Source organism: Zootermopsis nevadensis, unplaced genomic scaffold (assembly GCF_977971745.1).
Source record: "Zootermopsis nevadensis isolate Lab colony 2312 unplaced genomic scaffold, Znev_1.0 Znev_ptg000004l, whole genome shotgun sequence".
Lineage (NCBI taxonomy): Eukaryota > Metazoa > Arthropoda > Insecta > Blattodea > Termopsidae > Zootermopsis > Zootermopsis nevadensis.
The window spans coordinates 8,854,472-8,877,079 of record NW_028259136.1 but is presented as its reverse complement, the minus strand read 5'-3'; the positions used below and the strand labels follow the sequence as shown (position 1 = coordinate 8,877,079).

Genomic DNA, 22,608 nt, shown 5'->3' with positions numbered 1-22,608 from the left:
CCTCGATGGAAATTACGCATTGAAATAAGCCATTAATATGTGCAATTATTAATTCATACTTTCTGATAGTAACTGCCTTCAGATGCCTCAGTCTAATATCCAGACTGTGTTAACTTGTCAGACCTCGTAACCTCAAAGTTTTACACTGTTCTTGTCCGCAACTGTTATTACGTAAAAAAACATACCATACAAAATTTTATAAACCTCGACCATTAACTATCAGCACCAAACAGAACGCTAAATGTAGATTTTCGGTCGCTTCCATGTTGATCTTTGAAATTAAAAAAATGTGTGGTTCTAATGCCACTTCCACCTCAAAAGTTTGTGGTCCGTGTTAGTATTAATGGCGACAGAAAAAGCAGTACGACAGAGGTGGCGGTCTCAAGCGGCATTATGCTCGAACCAAGTTACAATATAAACAGATTCAAAAGGCAATTCAGCGTAAGACTCACCCCTCGGAGCAGAGGTGGGATGATGTTTGGAACCGGCTGTTTGGTGTGGTTCGTCCTCACAAGTGGAGGTGGTGGCTGCTGTTGAGGTGGGGGAGGCAGTTTGCCCGGAGGTGGCAACTTGGAGGAAGGCTGCTGACTGGGGGGCACCACCGCAATATTCTCTTTCATCTGCTGTGACTGGCGGAGCTTCTTCAGCAGTACCAGCTTCATCTCCTCATTACGCAGCTCTTCACGAAGCTTGCGCAGCCCCCGTTCACGCTCTGCAAGCTCTGCTGGTGACAGTTCCTGTACAATTCATTCCAAAAGCTGGGTACCGCGCTTAGGATTCAATGTATAACACGCCCTGATGCGCAATGCCTCGTGTAATTTATGATATTTTCCCATTCTGAATTTCTTACTCCTGCCAAAATCACATGAGGTAACTCAGTTGGAAGTGACCAGCTGTAATTTTCAACTAGCCTCCTGTCCAATTCGTACAGGGGCCCTTTAACTGTCACGGAATGAGGAAACCAGGGTCTAAACTGTATAAAGTTCTGTATCAATACCCCACACGTGTGTTCACGGCTTGGTTGATAGACAAATTTGTCCTGCAAGGACTTCTGTATGTGTTAAACCATCACTTCACTCACCTTAATAGGAGGTAGCGGTGGCATCTCCCCATCATCTGTGTCGCTGTCATAACCATTGGTTGCAAACCCATTTAATCGAGGTTCCTCATCAGACAGCACAATGATGTCGGGACTCTCGGCATAGTTACGCTCTGTTCGGGGCCTCAGGTTGCGTCGTGGGTAGCGATCATCAAACTCCTTTATACTACGAGGGATCATGCCCCGAGGTATAGTGTCACTACCACCTACAATGTCCTCTGCAATGGGCCTGTGTGAACGGGAAAGATCCTGTGGCACCTCACTTGCACCCAACATATTCCTGACAGCTGGCGATTGCTGAACGTCTCGGTCTCGCCTGCACACCACGACACACATAACTTTGGGGATATACGATCTCACACTCATACAACTATGAGATGAAATTATCTTGAAGGTTCTGTTCATCTACCTTCAGTGACACAAGAAAGAGTTTTACCTGTATTACCAAATGTCACAGTCAGATGGTTTAAAACTCCCGCTTTATATTTAAGCGGCCCAAGGTTCAAATCTTGGCCTGGAGACCGGCTATACTGACTCAGGTTTCTTGTGGTTTTAACTTCAATTAGGTCATCACCACTTCCTAACACATTCTTTTTGATTCATTATTAATTAATCACCTTCATATTTAATGCCATATAGTTCAAGCTGGTGAAAGCATAATCAAATAAAAGGCAAAAATCATCGGTTAATAACTAATTTCATCAATGTGGCTACAACTCATCTGCAGGAGAACACATAAAAATTCTTTATCAGTCGAGTACTCCTCGTCTTATATGTTGCAGTGTGTTGAGGGTTTCTGCGCTCTCTCTCACTCTCTATATATATATTAAAGCAAAATGTGTTACCCTTTCTTATCTCTTTCAAGTCTTGAGTATATTACAGCCTATAAAGTTGGCGGGTAATTTACTAGCATTTTAATATTATCATCCCATCTGTGCCTAAGACTCACAAGTTGTAGCTACCCTTCAAATTGTCCAACCAAATTTTTATAAGCATTTATTATGTTTTCTGGGCATTCTACAGACCACGCTAACATAATTCTCATTCGGTAATAATATTTGGCAAAGAATTCAAAATGTAATCCTCCATCTGAAACTCCTTATTGAGATGCAAATATATGCATCATTACCAAGAAAGGGTTGAACAAATTCTATAAAAACACGTTGCGATATAAATATATTTCCTAATATGTAACTAGCTGATTCAACCATGTTCACTTCCTACCTTACACGGTACTGTTGAATTCAGATGAAAACAAACGGATACACATTTGGACATAAAGATAAAAAAAAAGTGTACAAAATCCAGCTCAATAAAGGATTGTTAATATCATAAATGGCAAGGCTTACTGCTGCTACAAAACAAACATAAAATTACTAGGTAATAAAACCGTGAACAAGAACCTTGATTCCACAAAGTTAAAATCTAGTCAAACCCGCTTCCCTTAGAACAACTTTATACTTGGGACCCTGCACTTCCAGAGATGCCAGATCTTACAGGGTGAACAGTTACACAATGGATAACAAAACAACCAAAGTAAGGCTTTTGGAGATACGTATGTAGCAACACTGGGAGTAATACCAGTGGGACATACCTGACACTCAGATCCACAACTGCATCATCATCAATATCCATCTTCTCCATGATGACACTCAGAACCACCGCCTACAAGAAATGAACCAATCATCAGTGTTAAAAGCGTCATGACACTTGTCTGTTTCCTGATTCAAAGTTACACATACTGCAGATGTCTAGCAAAATGGAAACCACAAACTTCTTGCAGCTCCAAACATCAGAACATGGAACAATGTATCGTCTTTCCGTAAGGAGATGCCGGGTTCAGGCGCAGATTAGATCCTTCACACTTTATGGTTCAAAATGCAGGCACAATACCTTAAAATAGAACACAAGTACTTCTACAAACTGGACACTCCACATCAATGTAGGCATACCTTGTACAGGCGACAGAGTATCATCAAAGAAATGCTACAAATTATAATGAAGTATCCAACTCCACGAGAGCTGAAAATTCACTGGCAAGCATGTCAGTGCAGTGATTTTAGTATCATCCTCCGAACTATAAGTTGTCTCTCCCCAAACAAAGAGGTTCCTTTAGTACATTACAGAACATATCAAGTTGAAAATTACAATTCTGCTCATAATAAGATCAGAACACTAAAGATCTCTCTGGATGTAATCACTTAACAGTTTACACATCGTTAAATAAATAACTTGCACCACGAAATGATGGTAGCCTAAGCTATGACTCAGTCATGTTTAATTTCTTACTACAATGCATATAGCATTTTGTTACAGCAATAATACTATGCTTACAGGTTAAATGAGGAATAGACAATACAAATCTTGATAAGGGTTCAGTTCCTGACTGGGGAGGGAATTTTACTTTTGACCACAAATATACTGGCTATTACTGAATGTGCAGTGGGAGCTCTCGTCACAGGGTACAATGGTTGAAATATGAGTCAGACCACTTGACTCTTACCCACAGCTGAGGTTAAAAATGCACAAATGCTTGAAGTAAACATATCTACAAGCACTCATATAGCAGTGTTCAACCACAAAGCTTTTAACTGTGGCACATTTGTTTAAAAGTCGCATCCTGACACGAAATGTTTTGACTGAACAGTGGTGGAAATATGTGAGAATTCTAAGACAGCACACAATGAATTCTGACTTACCTAAAGATAACAAATTCTAGGTTATGATGAGGAGCTAGACATTAAAGTTGGAGTGTAATGATAAGAAATGCATACAGAATTTTTGAAGAGAAAGCTCTTTGTAAAGTGAAGCTTACAATAGTGCTAAGACCAGGAATGGCAATTTAGGTAGGGGCATTTTCATCATTTGTGTAGGACAGGATTAGCAAAAGTCTGATAATAGCCCCAGTAAGAAGACCACGTCACTACAAGAGGAAGGGCACCAATTTTTGTCTCTACTTGTGTGACCTCTATTTAACAAAATTCAAAAGTAAAATAATGGACCAGTGAATTACACATTTTGTCAGAAATAAGTTTACAATGCACTGCACATACTTCCAGTTGATTTTGCCACAGAGAAAGCAGAAATGTAATAACAAACAGTACAGATGAGCCTCCAGTTACATTCACAATTGTAAATAATTCCCCATGCTGTTAATGTAGTAGAATGGCCCCAAAAAAACATTCCACTAGTTCAGCATATAATATGAGATATGCAAAAGTAATGTACAGAAAATAATCTGCATGATCTATGTACGACAGACCAATACAATTAGCAATTTTCCAAAAGAATACCATACATTCAACAGGAACCTTTGAGGCTTGCAAAACCTGTTATGATGGAACAAAGTAAAGTGGCTTTATTTCCTGTTTATGTGTAATCTTATTACAGGCACATAATTTTGAAAAATACATATCCAATTGCTACATAATAAAGAATGTTGCCACACACCACATTTCAATAAACTGATGTTCGTTACGTGCTTATTAGATGCTAGTAATACCACGTTTTAAGTTGCAACTGCCAAACATATAATTCTGGGCCTCCGTAGTAATCTGACGACCATTACTACTGCTGAGTGACATCAATCCACTTGTCCCGTTTCCCAGTCACATCAGAACGACATACTTGCTTACACGTTTACATAACACATCATACTGTATCAGGCCACATTTCCAAAAAGAACTCTGATAGACTGTCAGGCAGCCGATATTTATATTGGCGTGTTAATTGCAAATAATATAACTACAAAACCAAATGATGGTGACACAAAGACTAAAGGCTAAAACTGTAACTGCCATCGCCTTGGGCTGTCACCCACAATCCTCTGTGACTCCATTGTGTTATATCCGATGAATGTCCGTCGGCGATGAACTTTATAGGCTTAACAATAATTAACCTTTTTTCTCAATGGAGATGTTACATTTCACGTTTATACTACCGAAACTGATCTGCGGATGACTAGACGATTTAATAGATACCCAACAAGCAATATTTATAATCACAAGTGGACATACCTGGCGGTCAATCAAGGACGTTCCAAATTTGTTAACTGCCTGACAAATCGATTTCAAAAGTACCGACAAGGTGTTAATTATTCCAAACACAAACACTAGTCCGTGACTGAAAACACTTCATTTATGGGAACGATCATTATAAATACTTTAATGACATAATATACACTTATTTCACATATCTGAAATGTCTTGAATCTGAAGGAAAAAATTAACGCATCCACGCAAAAATTAACCACTGATCCAATATGGCGTTGTCTCTACTTGTATGCTACGGGGCTTCCTTCTGTATTACAAGGATTCCGTAAACAAGTTGACATAAACAAATGCACGTGGTTTCATTGGTCATTTGGAAGTTGGGCTTTTAAAGAACTGGAATAACGAAAGCAGAAATCGGCTAAACTTTCGCCTTGTACTTGGAAGCTAACTACTGGCCACAGGAATAAACGCACTACAGAGTGAATGACCGACGCCTGTTATAAGGAAAGACAAACAAATAGGAAGCATCCCCTAGCGTGCAGTGTAAAAGAGATAGTATTGTGACGTCACAGCATGATAATCTGTCGCCAACCTCGATCAGTGGAGCGAGGTTACTGAAAGCAGTCGGAGTGTCTGGGCGCCGCTTGTTTCGCAACTGTCACTAGCCAGCTGATCGCTGGTGTTCAAGGGGCGGGGATTGAGTCTCGGTGAACCGAGCTTCCTTCAGTCGTCTGCCCTTTAGCCCCCCACAGGTACCTCAGACGAGAATCAATCAACGGGTCTGCGGTAGGATGTAAGCACTTCAAATTTCTCTGTAGTCTAGGTGGAGGGTGAAAAGGAAATCGCCTGTATTGGATGCTTTGTATCGCCAATTTCAAATATTTACATACGATTGACAATCCTACACGTAGTAGGATTTTCTGCATATTGTTAGGGAGATTAAATCATGTCGAACATGTAGGACGCCAGAGGAAATGAGAAATACGTAAGTAACAGTCGTTAAACCTGTAAGGAGGAGATAATAGATTGAAGCATAGACTAATGTTAAACGGATGTTCGAAAAGTAAAACGAAAATATGATTTGTGTTCAACTGGTTCAGGACAGGTTTCAATGGTGAACTTTCTTTTGTGAATACAGTAACGTACGTTTGAAAGAAGGGAACAGCTTGACCAACTGAGGAACTACCAGCTGTTAAAGTACGACCCTACATGAGTTAGTGTGCCTAAACAGAAAAGTTGACTTGTAAAATGATTTTGTCAATATATCTTTAAGCTCTTTTCCTTCTTACAGAATATGCTAGGATATTTCCCAACGCTAGGGCAAGTATCAGATGTGACCTCTAGTAAAACGTTTCATTCATATTTCTTCAGTTTTACTTTTATGGCGGCCGACTATTAGCCAGACTGAAGCATTTGCCGCTACTGGTACCAGTGACCTGAGGCACCTTTTAGGGTTGTAGTCTTCTGGTGGCAGCGCCCAAAATCTTGCATTTTCAACATCACATAAAACCAGAAGCAGATATCATAGGGCAGGCGGACAGAAGATGTAAGACAGTTGTTAAAAACTCCCTACCTGTACTAGTCCAGAGTCATCTTCACGCAATCCATTCAACTTCATGACGACGTGCTTAGCACAGATGAAACCGAAGTGCTTGGTATAACAGACGACGCTTTACGCTTACCACGTAGTTAAATTTTATCCATTCTTTCACCTCTCACTCACTTTGGAGATTCACTTGTCCTGGAGTGGGTGACGCCATATGAAAAAGGTGGGAAGCAAATATATACACACATTACTTTGTTTCAATGCTTTGCACACCGTATCGACTGAGTGTGTTTCACGGACCCCTCATGCTCATCACTCATTATTATTCTATCAAGACTGTCTTTTTGCACGAGCAGTTTGCTATATTAAACTATAAACTCTCGCAAGAGAGCTGCAGCTTCTAAGCAACGCAAACGTGAAACTGTATTCCCGGCCCCAAGTGGAATGGACGCTCCGGCAAGGGTTTCTACATCAAGGCCAGAGAGAGAGAAATGTACGGAAAACAGGCGCGTGTTGTACGGTACGTTATGTTAAACGCCATCAGACAGTGACGTGTTTATACACAACACAGTTATTGTGTGATCTTACAAATGCTAAAGAAACCAGAGATTGTTACGTCATCACGAGATTTTATTTACAGCTTACTCCCGATTAATTAGCCAGCGGGAAAGCAAAGTACACTGGATAAATAACATGGTGCCTGAAATACTTAAAACCTTTACAGTGAAATGCATAGTTGACTGGTCACAGCATTTGTAAACCGGCTCACTAATGAAAGTAACTACAACAAAATCTTTACAAAATAAATTTAAAGAAAAGACAAAATTCAAATGTTATTAGAGAGTGAATTTCTTGTAATTGTATACAACTTGAATCAAGCATCCAATTTTGAAACAGTAGGAATAATGCCTCTAAGACAAGCATTCCCGTCACTGACAAGGCCTAGTCTGCTGGTTCACAGGTTTGAGTTTTTTCTTGTATTTAATTAAATATTCATCAGACACTCAAAATAAAAGTTGCAGAATGTACTCAAACCTTTATTTCATGTCGCACCAATTTCTGAGAAAAATGTTATGTTCTGTTTTGATTTCATGCAGTCACTGTCATCTCAAATCTACAAAATTAAATTCACCTACAGGACCACACTATATTTGACATATCAAATACACATTCAAGCAGAATTTACTGTGATAAATTTTGTGGTTTTGAAATATCAACTCTCTTGTAGCAGAACACAAAGGATCAGTAAAACAAATATTAAAACCTACAACTGGTCAGAATCCTGAGCAACTTCAATCTAATTAAAATCATAAATCCTGCCCTCCTCATCCCTTTGTGTGATGTATCGTAACTGGCTGCAGGGTCCACTCATGTTCTAATGTCCTTCCCCTAATGCAGTTTATGAGGCAAGGAACTTAGAGATGGATGATGGCTGTTTTCTGGGCCCACAGTGATGGGTGCCTGATAACAGAGACAAGGACCTCTGATAGGTTGGTAAACTTCTAACAGACTACATGGTGCAACAACCCCAAATCCTACAAGGAGTTTATTTCAGTACTGCACAAGACAAAATTACTGTGTATTATAAAACATTCACAAGGGAAAGAGGAAATATAATAGCTTGCTTCAGAGAACATGGTGATGAACCTTAAGGTTTTATAAAAGCATGTGATTTCTTGAGCAGGTCAGCAGTTCACTGTTTTTTTTTTTTTCAGGTAAGGATTAGTCCTTGTATGTTTAATGGAAGGGAAAAGAAACTCGAGTTCAAAAGAATCTGGGAGTGGGGGGTCTTACTCCTGTGTGTGTAAACCATGATGTCAGGTTGGTTTTACTAGTGTGGATCAGAAAGGACACATCAGACTTCATAAATTTATTTACTTGGTATGTTTGAGTGAATCACCCATTGAATCTATGTAAAAGCACACCACTGTGTTCACTAAACAGAAGAGAAACAACAGACCAGTGCTACCAACATGATGAAGTATAAACAGATACATTCTGCTGCAGTAGCGGCACAATACAGACTAGTGATTATCAAGCTGAGTTCCACAGACCATGGGTACATTTCTAGTGGTCCGTTTCATCATGAACAACAACCTCTCAGTATTCAGATATGCTACTGTCTCTTTATTTTGAAAGCCTTAAAAATTGTCCTATTCAGTCCTTCAAATGATAAACCAAGTTATTATTTGTTTACATATATTATTGTTCTTAGCCTTGAGTACATTTATTAATCAACACTGAGCCTCCCCTGCCAGCTTTCAGACTTAAAAACAAAGAAAATTGTAGGTTACTGAGGAAATGCTACACTACGAACAAAGATCTCTGCTTTTATCTTAAAACTCGGTGTGGATTAATTCTGATTTGTGTTTGCATCACCATCTTTTAAGCCGAAAGAGAAACTGACGACACAATTTGGAAAACCATGGCTTACATAAAGTAAAGTAAAGTTTGTCCCGCTACGTGCCGTAAAGGCGCTTGGGGTGAGTGAGGTATAGCTCCTCTCTTTCTTGACCTCGGCACTAGATGGGGGTGAGTGGTCGGCATCACGCTTTACCCCCGGGAAAGGACCCCGGTACCCATTGTAGAGGAGGCTGGGTGGGCCCCAGAGCCGGTCTGGACGCAGAGGCTAGAGGAAAAATCCTCTGCCCCCGTCGGGGATCGAACCCCGGTCGTCCAGCCCGTCACTATACTGACTGAGCTATCCCGGCTCATATGGCTTACATAAAAGGTTTAAAAACTTAATACAATCACAAATGCCATCGTTGAGGGTGGGAAAACTTCTAACAACACATATTTCTATTTTAAATTTGTTTCCCATTATCCTGACAGCCATGTACGATCATGCAGACAGACCTTCATGTGGTGTTTCACAAATTTTTTGCCTTCTACATGTGAAGGATGATAGAACTGCAAATGGGGTAAACTGAAACTGTGTGTGTTCCTAAGTATAAAGTCAAGACATACAAAGGACATGGAGGCCAATTTACATGCATTCATGCTTGGGCATTTCACCGCTGAACAGGAAGCTGGGCATGTGACTGAGACTTAAGAATTAACTAAGTTTTCTGAAACATAAAAATGCAGCAGCACCCATAACACTGGCACAGCAAACAATTCACCATTATGTTTTTTTTTTTCCAATGAACTCTTCAATGGGTTCGTGAACCAGTCTGGAAATCGCCAGTTTAACAGTAAGAACATAGAGCAAGCAGTACGGCTGACAGAATGAACATACATGTATAGTACAATACTCTGTTCAGCATAATAAGGGCCACTATCCCATCTGCTTACACGGGTGGGTACACCTTATTTACAATACACTTTCAAAATAAAGGATCCAGTGCTCCAGTTTTCTAAACTTGTAAAAACTTAATAAACTACAAAGCTGAGATTCACACAATGCACCAGAATGTCAGACATGGTACTGAGGATCAGATGGTTCTGTAACAACCACCTTCCACATACAGTTTCTGCACTGAACCCTATAAATGCCAGGAGACCCGAACACACTGGATGTGAACTTGTAAACTAATCTTGAAAATATATAAAGATGTCAGTCTCAGTGTTATTATTGTAACGTCTGATTCATAAATTAGGATGTTGTTACAAACTGCGCTTACACTGTTCAGCCAATCACAGTTCCTAGATGTCCCAGGGTTTGCCCCTTATTTAATATACATCCCTTAAAAATAGCAGGCCTTTGTAATTCCCCTACACCAGAAGTCCAAAATCTATTACTATAATTGTTCATAGATGTCAGCGTTGGGTCTTCCAGGTTGTAACACCATGTGCACTTATAATTTCTACCAATATCGCTTTACTTTGTGTTTCTTTTTTCTCCTGAAAGAAATGCTTAGGACTTCCACCACTTTGAATTTAAAAACAGCTGAATATATTTTGAGCACTGTTTAAAATAATGGTAATTTTAAAACTCAATTAAGATGTACAGAACTTACGGGCCAGGTTTTGATAAAAAATATCAGATATGTTTATTAATAAGACATTTTGCAAGTGGCCTGATGGCAGGCCCTTAAGTCCATCTTGTGCTGTAATGCCCTGCAATGAAATGCTGTCTCTTGTTACAGACACTATGCAAAATATGCTAGCAAAGGATTAACCCAATGAGCACAAAAAAATAAAAAAAAAGACAGACCAATCTGTCATTTCAAATCAAAAACAAGAAAATAAATAAATTACAAACCCTGAGGAACAAACATTACATGACATCTAGGAACTTCTGATACATCAAATTCTTACAATCATAAAATACAACAGGCAATCTCATAAATTCAAGCTTTAGAACATTATATTATGGCCTACAGGGTCCTGGACTGAAACACCTCACAATCTGGTGGGGATTCTTTCACAAGCCAATACCACCACCACAGTTGTCATTATAATTCATAAAATTATATATATATATATATATTTATTTATATCAATAATAATCATAACAACAATAATATATTTTATCTTTCCACATAGACATGAGGATACAGACACAGGGAAGAATATACATCACAGACAAGTGGAACTAAGTCTCTAGCACTAACACAGAGATTGTCTCTACTTTACGTTGGCTCTCACACATGCCTGCCAATCTTCTAAAACCAACCACACAACTGTGAATAAACAGATTAATACTAAATGCCACACAGACTGCAGTAGAAGCACACAAGTTCTGTCAAATCACTTTTGTGTCTTGAAATTAATTACACAAATTCTTGTACGATGCCAATATGAATGGAGAGAGAGTGGACTATGAACATGAAGAGAGTGAAAATTTTGTTTGAAAATGGCACAAGATGGAATATGACAAAAACACCAGTTCATCTGACAACTGCTACAGAATTTACAAATATAATATGCAGACACAGGATTTAAGACAAGATGCAGAATCATAAAACAAATATCAGTACACATTTATATTCTTACTCCACATTCGTGCAAACACCCCCCACACGCATGCACTCTCTCTCGCGCACACCCACACACTTACGAAGGTTCTTATGCACAATGAGGACATTTAAAAAAACTGAACATTCCAAGACACAGAGTCCTTTACTGTAATATGCTTCACAATGTAAAAACCACAATTAATATTTCCATGCCTCCTGCTGTGAATATACAAGTTTCTGAACAGTGCAATGTCACAAGACACAGAAATGCTAAGACAGAACTCACGGCTCGAGACCAGAATACTACAATAATAGCAAACGTGAGACAACCATACAATGTGAAGCTGAACAGTGAGCAGTAAAATAGTGTGCATGTAAAGTTGGCAGGCATGTTATATTGTAACAGTTGAGCAAACATAGGCCTTGACATTGCATGAAAGGGAGGAAAACACACACCACACGCCATCCTCCTAGTGTCTGACACATGCTTATAAGGCCTACTTGTTTTTTACATATCGATAAACGGGGCATAGTGCCAAATCTGGTGTTAAGGCAGTGAGACAAGATGCTGCTTGTTCCATTTCTATTCCAAAGAAAGACAGAAACAGAAAAAATCAGACATTTCTTACATTAGAATGTTGATGACTAAATTTCTACCACGTTCCAGCTAACATCATAGCAGATTTAAGATCTTACTTCAAAATTTATGATGGTGGTTCCCTGAAGTCCCATCATGATTAGATAACAAAATTCTTGGTGTGGTGTCTCAGAAAGTGGCCATAATGCTTAAATTATCTTGGTTTTACTCCACTCCCTTAACAAAAATTGGGCAAGGCACAAAGAGAACACAAAATAAATTGAAGAGACAAATTAGTTCTTTTAACAATGCTGTGTCAACATGTATGTGAACAGTTAGGAGCAAAACTGCACGTATGAGTTGGGAATTAAGGGCAAACGAGGGCAGTCAAACTCCTGTAATAGAAGAAGGACATGTAACAACCACACTGAGGTCTGGCGTAGCCCATCGTTTAATAAATTATAATATTTACTACCCGTCATAGCTGTGATTTTGATTGTGGTCTTCTGCGTAATGACATTGCAGGTAGCCATGAACCTCACTCTCAATTTAAACCACTGTGAAAAATCTCATTGCTAGCTGGTTTTCAACATTTTCTAATTATCCTACATGGCTCTTGCCAAATGTGACAAAACAAACAAGTTTAGTTACACCACCTTAATTCCACGTTTCATAAGCTGTCCCCTCATGACATGTTGCTGAGCTTTGCAGTGACATGTTATTACAAGATGAAGGAATGGAACTTGTGGGTGTCTGCCCCACTCGTGGGATCAAGCGCACAGGACAGATCCACCAGCTGATCATCTTTGGTATAACAGTTCCTCTTACTGGTAACCAAGATCTCGAGTTTCCAAATTCAGTTTAAAATTAAAATACCACAGACGAGTTCGTTGATTTAAAAATTGAGAAGACACGAGACAGCGTCCCTGGCGGATTTGCTTTCAGTGTTGCGAGACATGACAGCAGGTGAGAGGGGCATGCAAACCTGCTACATACTAGGAACTATTATCACAAAACGCACGCCCAGAGTGCAACGCTGCACACAGAAGGATGAGCTCACTTCATCTGATATTACTTTGCTCATGCTTTGCAAACAGTGGGACACAAATGACAAAGAGTGACAGCAAACAAAACACACAAGGCCTCACCATTCACTCACATATCAATATGTTACGATAACAAACTATCAGACTCGCACCTGCCGACACACGCGGCAAATGAAGTCTGCAACGCATCGTTGTGAAAATGGCAATATCCTCTTCAAGTCATACTATAGCATTTCAAGTGCAGAAAAGCAGTTAACACAACAATTTCTATAAGGTGTTGCCAGCTATTGGTACAAGCTAGCTCTTGCATCTTTACTTACAGGCATAATTAACACTTCTTTTGCAACGGAGAGTAGCCATTTCCAGTCACTTACAAAGAGCTAAGAACTAAAACATACATTAATGTGACATGTCATTCAGTGTTCCTATACCACCCACTGATTTGCAAGTACCAAGCAACTAGATGAAATACAATTAAACAACTTGTGTAGTCCCTCTTCTGCGTTGGACAAAACAACTAGAGGCGCTTTATCAGGTACCGAGTGTTGTTCCACTCTAGTTGCAAGGAGCAGACAGTGATACCACAATATTAAACACAAATCAACATGTATGACTACTGATGTCAACTAATATACAACATTCATAATCAAAAAAGGAACTTATTCTTGCCAGTGATTCTTTCTTGGCTCTGTCACGTGTCTCCAGGCAGGTTACAGGGGAACACGTAAAATGCAGTGATCCTCTTGTGGCCAATTTAAATAAATAAGTGACCTAATGGTTGGTGACTGACCAAGCTGCTGATCTGAAGCAACTAAAGCTCAGTATTTGGATTCCTAATGCAAGCTGCTATTACCAAAAAGAACATCTTTTTGACAATTCTGCTTATCTTAGATATAGAAATACATTTTGATATGGTCAATGGAAATCCTAGTAGACATCGCAGTTATGATTTCTCTCTACACTTCATAAAAGAGAAGCAGAAAAGAAACCCACACAGCTGCACATGTTGAGCTGATTTAGAATTCAGCTGTCACACTAAGCAGATTCAGAGTCATGATCACAACCTAACAAACAAAAATAGATGTACTCGATAACTGATATGGGGCGCCAATGACCCACAGCAACATTCTGGTGTTGACAATCATGAAATGGCATGTGTGTGATGCTACTAAATATGTATTTGAATTGAATAACAGAACCAATTACTACTTTCTCTGATGTTAAACACTTCAAAATTCCATTACTGAACTTCAGCTTCAAACCCACTAAAAGCTAGATCTGGTACAGGGGATGCTGCAATGTGATTCTTGACATGACAATAAAGACATAAACACTAAACTTGACTGGCTTGCAGTAGTGTTTAAGACAAGTTGTTCAACGACATAGAGCAGCATATTATAATGCATTAAGAATGTGACAGAAGCCAAGTAAGGGCACCTTTAACATGCAACTGTCTGCTCCCGTATACGCTGGAATGACACATTAAAACAAGACCCTTGCCGTTGGCATACTCACATTCAGACTAATACTGCTCATTCTGGCCATTAGTGCCACATGTATAACTAACAACTAAATGCTGCCAACACAGAGTGACAGACTTGTAAGGTTGGCAGGATGTTCTTATCGAAGAGAGATTTTTTTTTGTCTTCTAGCACTACAGATGTAAGTAGGTTCTTTTTAAAACAATGTCATTTCTACCTTAACTTTTTTCAATTTTTGATTGTGACATTTACATACTTCTGTAACAAGGGATTGCAGCAAAGTGAGACAGCTTCTTTTGAATAAACTAAACTAATGGTCAAACATACGCGGGACAACTCACGGCACACGGTGAGAGGAAGCACTGAGGAAATTCATGGAAAACAAGGTAGAAATCAACATTAAATATTTTCCTACTGCGAGCCACAAATAACCCAAAGAGAAATCAAACCCTGGTCCATGATTCAAAGACGTGTTGTAGAATGAAACATAGGTATTATCAGAACACTGCCTGACTAGTGCTCGGACAGGCGGAAGGATCAATCTCCATACAGACACCAGAGACAATACACAATACTGAATGTAAACTGCACAGTAGGTGATGAAGTATAAATACAATACTGTAGAACTACCTGCATAACTCATGTATCCTACTGGCTGAAATAGCATGATACTGGACACTGGTTAAAATTTCAATCTGTCAGAAGTATGGAGTCATAGCTGTCCTCTTTTGAACCTGATTACGTCCAGCACAGCACACTAGATGCTACAAATATCACAGATGTTTGGTTTAACTTTGAGCAGCAGCATTTTACCCACCATTATTAAAAATAATGAGCCACTCTCTGGAATGTTCACTATAACTAACTTTAAAAACCAACCGGTGATCGAGCAATGGCTCCCAACCATTCAGGCACACTACAGTGGCCTGCGGTGCTATACGCTGTGCACCAAAATGATAACAGTGCATCTTGCACCCTACATGGAGGGTTAGTTGTGTGACGCCACAGGCCTAACACACAGGGCTGAGCAGCTAATGTTCCACACCCAGCAATTTACACTGATGAAAGGGTGAATATCATTATGAACTGAAGTTAAAAAAGTACCTGGGATAGCCAGGAGCAAATGAAAAATCATAGTTTCTGTTCCTGTTTTAAAGAATATTTACGCAAACTGACATCCTAACCCCTGTCTCTGTTTCTAGTTGGTAACCCTTCTAACTTATGAGTAGAAAGGGTCTTCTTCTTACTTTGTGCTGAATGCTGTTTCCACTTTAATTTTATGTAGAAACATCAAATCCACAAACAAAATTTTGGCTACTTACACAGTCTACATGTATATCATATGGCATGGTTACTTTCATGTTCAATATGGGTATCATAATTTGTAATCCTGTGTAATTTTACCTCTTGTGTAAAAAACCAAAATCCAAATTATAAAAGAGCCACTCTTTCTCGAGAATGCCGCATGCACAACGGAATTACATCCTGACGGATCACTGTAACCATCTGTCACAACAGAAAATTGAGTTGGCTTTACTGTCACACAGTTATCACTAAAGGCTTCTTAGTCTTAAATGGACTTAATCACTTGCCTAGCAAATATGACAGAAGTTCCTCCCCCATTTTAATTGCAATGGCCAAACACTGGAATGATAATTCAGTCTTGTTCTTCCCATTAAAACACAACGTTTGCACCAAACTGTCTTTCTTCACATGAATTTCATAAATTATAATTCTCACATTAAGGGAACTATTTTTACCGACATGGTTAAACTCAATTAAACATCAAGTCTGTTTAAGATTACAATAAAATGTGACTTCAGCAAGAAATGACGTGTAATCTCATCTGAAGTACGGGAATTCTGGTTTATCTCGTAATGTGGGCGAGCAATATAACTCAAAATTTCATGTGGTGAGTCAGGGCTGCCCACTTCATGTAATTAAACGCAGAACCCCCAGTGGAACAAATTCTGAAATGTTGAACATGATTTGGGGTCACTGTGTCGATCCCAACGCGGGGTGAGAAGTCACACAACTAACCCACTATAGAGTCACACTACTTCTCAGCGATCTTCATAAAAAATACTGACATGCAAAACAGCAAAACTCTCTGCCAACCACAATCATTTTTTTTTTACCCTTTCAGTTCTTAGTGCAAACTCCACATAACGCCGGCGTTCTTGCTGTGGCAATTGGCAAAAAAAAAAAAAAGTACACATATTAGTATATACATTAATCTATCAATCAGAAGTACTCAAAAGTAGCTACATACAAGCTAATGACTTGACTTGTTGCGCTCTGCATCTCACTCTGTCGCAGCTTCTACGCCACCAGACGGAAGTGATCTGTCGATTCTTGTCCAGTTTCTTGCCGATATCAATTGTTCTGCGACCTTCAAAGCTGTTATTATACGTCTTGATCCCTCAAAACAACTGGAAGGATAAACTCATCTGAGTCGCCAGCAGTCGGATTATGGATCACATCATGCAGTTCCGAGTTGGGAAGAGGAGCCCATACAGTGCCAAGAGCCTCGCTCACCTCCTGCAAATAGCATGTCCCCATTTGGAAAAAGACACAAGATCGGAATCCTCGATTATAGAGTACACATCTAGACCACAAGTTTTTATGTGATGAAGACACTGAAGCTTGGAACTTAACTACTGTCATAGCAGAAGTACCAAAATTATGATCTTAAAGTTTAGATTGTTTGTCTGGGCTGCTACAATAGTGACTTGTACAACTTTTATATTTTCTCATCATGTGCAACATTTTGCAGAGTGATGTAACCACAGAATCAGTATCTGCAATCAGCCAGCAGTATCATGAATTATGTAACTAGTTTTTCATTATCCATGTCACCGTAATGATAATGGAGTGACATTACTAACCAGAAGACCAATGACATCTTTACTGCCATGAAAACCTCCAATCTTGCATGTGACAGTCTCAATTTCTCACTAATGTTTTATCTGTTGACAAAATAAAGTAACTCAACAAAGGTCCATCATTCTGGAACGGATCTGGTCTTCAGACGAAACTTCCATTGCATAATGGGAGAGGAAAACCAACAAAATCAGCTGATGGTAAAACTTACAAACTGTAGAGAAAGCTCCTCATCAAAGCTAGGTTCTCCCATGTCATATAGGATGTCTTGTGCTGCAATGTGCAGCGTCTTCAGGGTATGTCCTCGCAGTCTGGCAATGGCAACCAGGTTGTCCACATAATACTTGTAGCCTGTAAAAATTGTCTCCTCTTATGAAACGTAAAAGCCCTCCAGCACTGGTTAATTCTCGTCATTTTTTAGTAGCTAATACCTCAAATTATGCACCATTCAACCTTCTTGGTCTCTACCTGCCTAGGAAATACTGACAGAATATACTTCAGAAATGAAGGCAATGAGGCACACTCCGTTATCCCTTGAATTTTGACAGATAACTGGACCTAAACCACAGTGGAGCCTAGGACATGCACATGGCACTGGATTCAGCCCAAGTGGCACCTAAGCTCAAGATGCTGTAATTATGGTGTTTCAGCAGCCTGCGTCTCTCGAGTCATCAAGCAATCATTTGTCTTAATGCAACAGATAATCAAGATCACCTACTGCAGACACTAACACTGAAAAAAAAAGTTCTGGAAAGAATTAATAGCATCAACTTTCTTTTAAATGCTTCAACCTATATGGTTACTCCGACTTAGAACTATAAACTAATAATTTATTGATCATTTCTGAGCATAAATTATAACAGAACATATCTTGACTCTTAAGCATATCCTCAAGCCTTCACACTGTAACTGTTCATACACAGATTCTGCAAGCATGTTTACAACCTATCATAATATCAAATAAATTACACCAACACAATATTTCAAAGATATTAACACACTTGTGGCACTAGGGACATTCCCAGCTAGCAAGTTTTGATGGCCACAATGTTGGCGTAACTTTCGGTAGAAAAATGGGAAGTACAAACATAATGTGGCTGAGGTGGCTACTAGTAACACGCTGAAACAGATTTTGAAGGAACTAATCATGACCTATTTTAAGGTTGAGCACTAACATCTGTATGAACTGGAGTAAACCAAAAAAGAAACAGAACAGCCAACCACAAAGATCAGCCTGGACAAGGGGAACGCTGAAGTATCAAGCAGAGGCACTGTCCACTTTACTTTGTTCAACATTATTATTATTATTTTCTCAATACTTTCAATAAGAAAACAAAACCAGTACAGATATTTTGATAGAAATTGATGCTACTTTATAAAAGCAATAACCAACCTAACAGAATGATCTCCTCCAGATTGGAGCATCGCCAGGCAGCCATTACGAGGGGGTCCGGTTGTTCGTCGGCAGAAGACTGCACGAGGCAGTGCGCGGCGGCAGACCCCAGGGAATCGACCCACCACAGCGAGCGCAGGGTGTGTGTATACCAGCTGGAGAGACGGTGCAGGGCGCCACTGTTCAACTGAGACACAATGTCAACAAACAAACGTGATACTTTCCACTGACTCCGTGATACAAGGTCTTTTTTCTTAAATGCTGACACTTGGTCACCTCATCAAAACAATCCCTGCCTTTGCAGAAACCAAAGGCCCAACTCTACGTCACAAAAGCCAGCAAATGCAACATTTTCTCAGCCAGTTCAATCCATTCCACATCCTCAAAGCCTACTTCTCTAAGCACCATATTTGTACTATCGTCCCATTTATGCAAAGTTCTCCCAAGTTGTCTTATTACTAAATGTTTTCTAGCATTATCTGTATCTGTTATAAACGCAATTTCCTACTGCAATAAATTATAAAGTTGTATATTTTTATAGCACAATGAAGATGCATGAAGTGAGCTCACCTGCTCACAGAAGAAAGCCTTCAGATGAGTGAGTGGCATGGATGGCTTTAGAATGTCAGAATGCAGGATGTCCACAGCTTCATACGAGTGTATCAGAGTGAGCCGGAGCTCACACGTGGCACTGCAACACAATTTTGTTTTGAGATTCAAGACTTGCCAGATCCAATGACATCCTTCCCAAACTCTCACGTCACAAAATTATAAATTATGACTTAGTAAATGTTGGAAAATCTGAAGGTGTCTCACATACGTAACAATGAAACGTGATGGAGGAGAGCAAACTGCTACGTAACTATGCTCAATACAACACACGTTTCTAGACAAAGAGTGGATATTTTGTGACCAAGAGGAGTTCATTAGGATTTCACTAATCTTCATTTTAACAAAATCAGAGGTACCCACTTCTGGTGTACAAAACTGGTCCAGGCTGAATTCGAGGTCCCTGGATGTGTTTCCTCAATCCCGTGAACATGAATGATAAAGCGAATCAAGCCAACTTCGCTGAGGGCTGCCAACATACTGTCACTCACGTAGTCATAGTCAACACTCAGTATCTGCAATAAGAAAACATACGTTATCACCGTATAACATTATTTGTATGTTGGCACCACAAATCACAACTTGCTTTGAGTGGGGAGAATTCCCAAGGAGCACACCACTGAAAGGTGGTTACCACTCCTCCTTCAAATTCAGGAGGTCCCAAATTGAAATCTCAGCATGCAGACAGGCTACCCTGATCGAGGTTTTTCGAAAAAAGTTTCCTCAGCCTCACTAGGAAAATGCTAGGATATAACATAAACTCTGCCATGACCACATCCTTTAAAATTCAATAACCAATTATCACCTTAACACTCGATGCTATATAATTTGAGCAAGTGACAGCACCGTTAAATTCGCCACAAATAACAAGATGCATACCTGCAGCATCTGAAAGGAGCGAAAGAGACCTGGGTCAAGGTCTAGAAGGAGGTAATCATCAGGGTCATCCTTGACAGAAGCAAGTCCCAGGTAGCGTAGAGAGCAGGCCTGATGACGAGCCAGGAGGTCCAGGAAAGCTCCAATATAAACTGTCAACTCCTCTGAGCAGCCTAGGCTCAGGGCCTCCAACCTCTGGCACTGCTCCACCAGCATTCTCACTGGCTTCAACACATGTCTGCCGCCATAATGTAGTAATCCAGTGACTAGTTACATACATCTCTTTCATTACATATGACAATAATTTATTTAAACTTCATGTCAATGCAACAGAAATGCTACCAACACACTACAGGAAACAGCTTCACATGTTAGCCTACTGAAGAATTTTCTTTTAAAAATTAGTTAATTTCTCATTTCTATGAATTATTATCACTTAATGACAGAAAGCAGAAACAAGATCCAAAAAAAAAAAAGTCATATCCAAACTTGGGTACTGTAAAGTGGAGTTCTTTAAGGTCCAATATCTGATACTCTTCAATTCATCATATGTATCAACAATCTCCCCAATTATAAATATCAGACCAAACCTATGCTACTTGCTGACAGTATTACTGTTATTATTTTACACATACAAATTAAATACTTCTATAATTCCATGAAAAAGACTTAATTAAATTGAACAAATAGTTGAAGACAAAAAACCTAAACTAATTTTTTTTAATATAAACTTCATGAAATTTGCTACAGACAACAGAACATGTATTCACATAAATGTAGGTTATGGGAGGGGTGGGTAGGGAGAGGAGATGGAGGGGGGAGAGAGATCAACAACTAAATTCATTGGCTTATAAATTTTTAATAACTTTAACTGGAAAAATCACACTGAATATATTATCCCAAAACAAAGTTAAATGTTCAGCATGCTTCATTGAGAGAGTAGGCACTTTCAAATTAGTTTACTTTGCTTATTTCCATTCCATTATGTCATGTGACATTATCTTCTCGGGAAAATCAGCAGACAGCAAAATAATATTTAACATACAACAGAAATTTATCAGAATCAATGCAGGTCTTAAAACAATCTCTGTAAAAAAATCATTTAAGAAATTTAATAAACTTCTTATTCTTATTACTGATATTTGTTATGGACAATATTGAGAAGTTTCAAACAAGTTCCAATACTACTGTAATACTGTAGTTGACTGTAAATTATTGTCATAACCATATAATTTATATTTGTATTAGAAACAAGTATTGTATTTGTGCTATGACATGTTCTACAACCTTTGTAGGATTCAAGGTTTTCATGGCAGTTGAATCATCTTCCCTCTACAAGCTTTGATTGAGCCTATGAAAGATCTATGAAATGTAAATAAATTCTATAACTTTCTGTCCTTCGGATACAAAATGCATATAGATTGCTGTAATAACCAAATATACATCTATATTTACATTTACACATTGTTCTACGGCCTTGGCCTATGTCAAATAAAGGACCTATGAAACAAATTCTTATAGTTAAATGCAAGATTATTAAATATCTTAATTCCATTATAGTAAAATTATTTTTGATATTTACTGTGGTTACAATTGCTACAAATAATTGGAAAGGCGACATCTGGAATTGGAACATTGTCTTTCATCAAGGCCATCAAACCTATTTTGCAACCTTTGCAGCACGTCCCTGAACAAATGGGACGTACATATTCCCTCCATCAAAACAATTATACTAAACTTCCTTTTCACGACGCCTCCTACACTGACATCTGTCATGATATAACTGTCAACAACTTACTTTTTGAAGAACTGCTTTTGCTCATCAATTCTTCCAGGGCATTCAAACCGACAATGACTGGGAATTAACATCAATCGCCGTAAATGATCATTATCACAGACCTTCTGCAAAACTCTTGCTGCTTCCTGAACACATAATGGGTCCATTGAATCAAAACTTACAGTGGCATTGCGTAACTTTTTCGCAAAACAATCCGTGAGATATCGAGTCCGGGACATACTGTTCCTGTCCTTCGTTTTGGCTTTGAAATGTATGTTTTGCCAAAAACTGGGGTGATATAAAGCAAACCTCCAATTTTTGCATGTTGAAGATGCTCGAATTTTGTCTTCTTGGGATAAATAAGAGAAAACTTCGACCAAAATCACACTAGGTAAGTTATTCCAACAAGTCTCATCGGCGGCCATCAT

General features: G+C 39.1%; 2 protein-coding genes and 1 long non-coding RNA gene across 10 annotated transcripts in view; 1 reads left to right on the top strand and 2 right to left on the bottom strand.

The window, feature by feature from the left end:
* simj (transcriptional repressor p66-beta simjang) overlaps positions 1–6,796 on the bottom strand; it is a 19,006-nt gene extending 12,210 nt beyond the window's left edge. For 3 of the 8 annotated variants that reach the window (XM_022075008.2, XM_087343120.1, XM_087343126.1), the window contains exons 1-4: positions 6,665–6,796; positions 2,694–2,764; positions 1,082–1,415; positions 453–737 (exon numbers count right to left, since the gene is read on the bottom strand). In XM_022075008.2, the coding sequence (XP_021930700.2) occupies positions 453–737; positions 1,082–1,415; positions 2,694–2,764; positions 6,665–6,709 (735 nt within the window). In that variant the 5' untranslated portion in view covers positions 6,710–6,796. Of the gene's footprint in view, positions 1–452; positions 738–1,081; positions 1,416–2,693; positions 2,765–4,549; positions 4,958–5,115; positions 5,451–6,664 lie in introns of those variants that run through there. The other 5 variants (XM_087343124.1, XM_087343121.1, XM_087343125.1 and 2 more) reach the window with 5 other exon arrangements.
* On the top strand, positions 5,446–19,448 carry LOC110835118 (uncharacterized). Its single transcript, XR_002544793.2, has 3 exons — positions 5,446–5,884; positions 6,230–7,157; positions 18,941–19,448. It is a non-coding gene; the product is annotated as an uncharacterized LOC110835118 (long non-coding RNA).
* LOC110835111 (F-box only protein 33) lies at positions 8,493–22,608 on the bottom strand. The gene is made up of 7 exons (XM_022075013.2): positions 22,202–22,608; positions 20,407–20,641; positions 19,891–20,042; positions 19,489–19,609; positions 18,919–19,105; positions 17,737–17,876; positions 8,493–17,183 (listed from the first exon to the last, which is right to left on the bottom strand). Exons 1-7 carry the CDS (start codon positions 22,606–22,608, stop codon positions 17,049–17,051), a joined length of 1,377 nt encoding a protein of 458 aa, XP_021930705.1. The 3' UTR covers positions 8,493–17,048.